This window comes from Amblyomma mixtum, chromosome 3 (genome assembly GCF_055824585.1).
Source record: "Amblyomma mixtum isolate Tamu chromosome 3, ASM5582458v1, whole genome shotgun sequence".
Classification (NCBI taxonomy): domain Eukaryota; kingdom Metazoa; phylum Arthropoda; class Arachnida; order Ixodida; family Ixodidae; genus Amblyomma; species Amblyomma mixtum.
Window position 1 is genome coordinate 144,082,295 of NC_143014.1, and position 5,522 is coordinate 144,087,816.

Consider the following 5,522-nt stretch of genomic DNA (forward strand, 5'->3'; position numbering starts at 1 on the left):
AAAGCACGTAACTAGACTTAGGCGCCTTCGGTAAATTTTCATATCGCTTACTGTAGTCGAAGATGACTGCGCCAGAAGTAGCTTCCAGGACTTCTTCACGCACTACCACGTCTCATTCTGTCCTAGAATAAATGCATCCAATTTTGGCTCACGCAGGACATTTTCAAAAACTACGTTTGAGTAGCTCGCTCTTCTCTTAGGGAGCTCTCCCCAGAAGCAGACGACTTCCGCCAAGGACACACATCGGTGATGGTAGCTATCTGCTGTCTCAAACTCCGCTGTCAGATGCTGGCGATTAAAATACATGCATCGCAACAGTTACATAAAACACATTTTTTAAAGCTACTGACACTGGAGTGAAAACAATAAACGTGCACATAATTGGCATACGAAGTAACCCCAAGACACATGATAATAAAGCGCTGCGTAATGTTTCATAGTGTTACTCTGTGGCGATAACCCGTTTCGCCATTTTAGTGTGTTGTGTGCGACAGAAATATAGATTATGAATGCCCTTCACGCTGGCTCACAAAGTGGCGCAAGTCCTGCTTTCGTCAAATGAGGGAGAAGACCATCTCTATCTCTGCCATTTTTTTTTCTTTTTTCTTTCCTGCTCAGATTGGACAAGGCGGCGAAATCACGCGAGCGCTTCCTTCGGTTATCAAAAAAACTCCGGGTGAAAGACAGAGACCTCCAAGGTTAGGAGCCGACGGGTGCTTTATAAGCAGTCCTTACGCCTGCGGTAACACGTGTCACCACAGAAGCACAGAGCGGACTCCCCTCTCCACGGAAGCAATGAATCCGAAAGCGCTCGTTGCCCTTATGATGTTCTGCCTCCTCGGCCTGGCCTCTGCGGACCATGACGAGCACCACCAGCACGGCTCCGTCTGCGGTACGTACCGGCAGTATTTCTGTGCTCCTGGCTTGTATTCTGTTACTACGGTTTCTGTTACGACGGATGTGGTGGTAGTGCAGAATTAGTTATTCGCGTTGTTTCAGATTATTTCTTCAAGAAAAATTCCGCCAGTGCGCAAAGAGCTGTGCGCATAGGCGTGCGTTGTGCAATAATTGCAGGGCGCGTGAAGGCGTACGGGTGCTGTAGAAATGAACCTGCAGCACTGAGCGATTCAATTCGTGTGGTTCTACCTGCTTTCTAGAAGCTTTTCGCGCTTTCACGAAGTGGGCAATGATATGATCGTATCTCGAGGCGCGAGCCGATGTTTGTCACTTTTTTCATAAACACCATTATGTGCTATTGTCGCAAAGACTCTTGTTTGGCTGTTGCTGAACAAAATTCGGCGTGAAGGTCTTCTTTGTACATATATTTATTACCAACATTAAACTCTGCGCTCCTAAGGCATTATCAAAACCAAGACCCTGCACCACCCGTCAAGCGCATATTGCTCTCTTCAGTCAGATGAGAGGAGTATGTTCCGAACGCGGTGGTAAATTCTTTTGAGAGAGGATATTTTCTCTTAGCACTTCCTGAATAATGAATACTGAATTCAAACAATACAAGGCCTGGGAGAATTCAGAGCACGCGGTTAAGTGAAGGTTACAGACGAGGTTAACCTTTATTCTATGAGCTCACAATATATACATATTCTATGTTTCCCTCATTTAAAGATCACAAAATGAACAAGGGAGGGGAAAACCTCAGTTTGCTAGAGCCAACGTTTCGACAAGGGGACTTGTCAACGTTTCGACAAGTCCCCTTGTCGAAACGTTGGCTCTAGCAAACTGAGGTTTTCCCCTCCCTTGTTCATTTTGTGATCGCCAAGGACCATCTACCGCACCCTCTCTCTACCATGGACCTCATTTAAAGATGTTTATTATAATTTTTCCAACAACCCCTACTTTATGATGATCATCACTGATTCTGTCACCACTTCACGCCGATGTTTTGTTGAGAAGAAAAGGTTTTACAGCATTTCTGGTGGCTCTTAATTACCACTCGTTTGCGGCATACCGCTGATAGGATAAAAATATTATCTTCCCAGAAACTGGTAATGATTGAGCCAGGCAGCATTAAAGGGGGCCAAATATTACGGAGTCATTATTGCCCTATCGACAAATGAGAAAGCTTTTTTTTTCGACCATCAAGAATAACGTGCCGCAAAGAACGGAATAGAATTCCATCAGTTACAGAAAATGTATACACTATGCTGAATACGAGCAATAATTGCTAGTTAATACGTGTTCTTTTGCCCTGATGACCCTCATTACCGTCATTACCTCATTAGCGTCATTACCGCTAACAGATTGCAGATGCCTGCAAAGGTATACTTTCCCGTTCTTTAGTGCGAGAAAGATAGGTTTTCTCATGGATATATGAGCGCATCCCTAACCAAAGTCAGTTTCAACATCTTTTTCTTTTTTTATCCTTTTCAGCTCTGGAAAGAGAAGCACAGGTCGCACTTGTCGGATGCCTCCAGGAGCGCCTCGATGAAGCGGTCTGAGTCTTTATTGGTCGTTTCTTTCTAGGTAGCTTTAGCATAATTGCTAGCATGAGCGAAATGACCGAATTGTTTCATTACCATTACCTAAACCAACATCTTGTGGCATATGGCATACTGCAGTTTTGTGTTCGCTGTGCGAATGTAAGGCGCTATCACCAAGAAGAATATCGCGGCTATATTTTAATTCTCAAGCACGCACGTACATTCATGAAGTGACGACGCCGACGCAGCGCCGTTATCACATGATCACAACTAAGTGTTAATAGACGGGCCCCTAAGCGGCAGCCCAAATATTTGTAGTTAACGCACGAGGCTACCAGCCATCAGCGGCTCTGTACTCATTAATGCGCCTTTACTGCGTATCACTTGAATTTACTTTTCATCACACTTGTAAATTAGTTGTCCCATTACGCGCCTTGTGTCGCTCGAACGATGTTGTAAATCCAAGTACTACCATCGGTTTGTGAGCAGATATAGGATGGATAACATATAATTTTCTACTTATGTTTACAGCACAATTCGGACGGCTTCAGATGCTGGCCATATAGTGTTTTTGCCTTGTTAGAGGAGAAACTGCCTAATATGCTTCCTCTTCTTTTTAGATTCGGACCAAGCTGAACGCAATGCAGGAGCGCCTCGAATGCGACCAGCTGCACTGCGTTTTCCAGAAAATGTGTGAGCGGAACCAGGGCACTCTGGTGAGTGGGGTCTCATGGTCTGATTTTCTCGGTTTTCCCTACTTCTGCCAGCAGGCGACAAAATTGAGGGCATACAATTTCGCACACCATTGTAAGTGGTATCCGATTTTCGCGAGAAGGCTACTATCGAGTCTCTTGTATTAAATTATACAAAAAAGCACATTCCTGGTGGTATTCGTGCCCAAATTTAAAAAGATAACACCAGAGTGAAATCTCCAGCCGTGTTGCGCACGCGTGTGAATTGACTGATGGGTTCGTGCAGGAACCGCGAGCACAGACATTCCTAATATAAGCCAGTAATGAAAAGTAACGTTAATAACACTATAGAGGATGTAGCACAACCGAAAAATTTCTGTATTCTACCTCATTCCGCGTTCCATAGGGCCCAAAATTTTTAAACTGCTTGTACCGAATTGCAGCATCATGAGTTCATGCCACTGGGCCTTCCGCGGGTGATACATCCTTCAAACGACCTTTAGAATAAATAACACCCCTGGTTATAAAAATACAATGCCTGAAATTACATTGAGGTGAATGGCATTTATTGTTCAGAGGCTTGCAGTGCATGGGTGTTCGCCAGGTTGCTTGCTCTTCAATGCCTGCCATCGTTGCTATTCATGAACATGCCTATGGCGCAAGGCTTTTGCAATAACAGGGGGCTTGTTGCTGTAGGCCAGCTGCTTCAGGAGCTTGACGTGGCTGAGTTTCAAGAAAAAGCCTTTGTTACACAGTTGCCAAGCGTGAAAAACGAGGCTTGGCACGTTTTAGGGGGGCGAAATTTGGAAGGTATGACTTAAAAATTAAAAAGCAAAGGAAGGTGGTACTGATCTGTCATGTTTCATTTCGAACGTGAGCAGCGAACCGCACTGATTGTCGGAAAACTTCTCTCCCTTTCATTTCAGGAGCACTCTGGAAACGAATTTTTCACGGTGAGTGAGCTTCTGTGTCTGCTTTAAATTCCAAGCTCTGAGGAGCGTCATGAAGCAGTGTCAGTGTTCATATCATGATAATAACGAACCATAGATCTTCAGCAAGACGTAGATCAAACGCCAGTAACCGGAACGTCTTCGCCCAAAAGCAAGCTTAGCCGAAGTAAAAATGTATTTATAGTTATATTTAAAGAAAATGGTCTGTTTGTCTCCAAGCGAATTATAACGAAGAATAACATTTAAAATGCAGCTCTTGATAGTACGGTTGTTGTACCGAAGGATTAGTGAATAGCTGGTACGTTCAAAGTAATAGAAAGATTCTTTCCCGTGCACAAAAGCTTGCCTCTATTCTCAGAGACCACGCTCATGGTGTTTGTGTTAAGCTCCAGTTCTCGAATAACTAAGGACATATGGAAGTTATGATTTCAGTGCCCTTTCCATTATTTTCCTTGCCGGCTAATTTCGTCTTCTCCCTTCTCTCTTCAGGATGCCGAGAAGGATGCCTTCCGCAGCACCATCTCGGCCTGCCGGGACGCAGCTCACCAAACTAACTAGTCACATGAACTCTAATAAATTTCATTGACAACAAAAATATCACACCAAAGACTGCTTTAATCCTCATTGATCAAAGGGCATTGTGAGCACCGTATTGGGGACGACGGATCTGCGCTCCTAAAAAAAGCAAAAGCGAGAAGAGTTAGGTGACTTGCCCATTAGGTCTCCATTAAGTTATCGATATGATCATGCTTCAGGTGCCTTTTAATACGATGACATTAGAGTTTTCATAACACCAAAACCCCGCTGATTTCCGATGTCAAAAAATTAGCGGCTTAGTCGAGAAAAATCTCGTGACCTCGTGACGTCGTCGAAACCTGCCTACTACGGCAAGTGACAGTCTGGTGACCGGATTGTTAGCAATCAGCGAGCAATTAATGATTTGTCGGTAAAGGTCACGTCACAACCCGCCCACCAGGATGTGAGCGACCCCATTTCTACACAACACCCTAGATGGAGAATCGAAATCAAAAGTACAAAAAAACTCTAATATACGCAAATGTCGGCCCCGTCACGGCACAGCGGATACCTGCTACTGCAACTAGCAGTCCAAATGAGACAATTTCAGAGAAACTGACGTGAGCACACACAAAATTTTCAACAAAAGCTGCGACAGATGTGAACTATGATGGTAGTCGAGTCCACTCTCAACGTGTCTTAAGCGTCTGCATAGTTTTTTTTTTCGTACATGATATTAAGGCGGAAGCCTTTAATGCCTCATCGTTATAAGCAGGAGCTGCCGACAGATATGTCACGCTTTTCAATTGGTCAAAACGCTCGTGACGTCACAGTGCGCGAATTTCAAATGGGGCCAATCGTACTTTGCCTAGTAACCATGCAACCAATTAAAGGGATCGTATAGTGATGCTCCAACTAAGTGG

General features: G+C 44.3%; 1 protein-coding gene across 1 annotated transcript; it reads left to right on the forward strand.

Moving 5' to 3' along the window:
* Positions 1–702: 702 nt before the first annotated feature.
* Positions 703–4,678, forward strand: LOC149352238 (uncharacterized). Its single transcript, XM_089581402.1, has 5 exons — positions 703–892; positions 2,392–2,453; positions 3,062–3,157; positions 4,060–4,086; positions 4,573–4,678. The coding sequence occupies exons 1-5, from the start codon at positions 796–798 to the stop codon at positions 4,639–4,641; spliced, it is 351 nt and encodes a 116-aa protein (XP_089437528.1). The 5' UTR covers positions 703–795; the 3' UTR covers positions 4,642–4,678.
* The last annotated feature ends 844 nt before the right edge of the window (positions 4,679–5,522 follow it).

What these genes read in the sequence shown, in the direction of transcription:
- LOC149352238 (XM_089581402.1), top strand. Translation starts at nt 796, where the DNA reads ATGAATCCGAAAGCGCTCGTTGCCCTTATGATGTTCTGCCTCCTCGGC. An exon ending in AGGAGCGCCTCGATGAAGCG is followed by an intron (nt 2,454 to 3,061) that starts GTCTGAGTCTTT and finishes TCTTCTTTTTAG; the next exon opens with ATTCGGACCAAGCTGAACGC. An exon ending in CTGGAAACGAATTTTTCACG is followed by an intron (nt 4,087 to 4,572) that starts GTGAGTGAGCTT and finishes TTCTCTCTTCAG; the next exon opens with GATGCCGAGAAGGATGCCTT.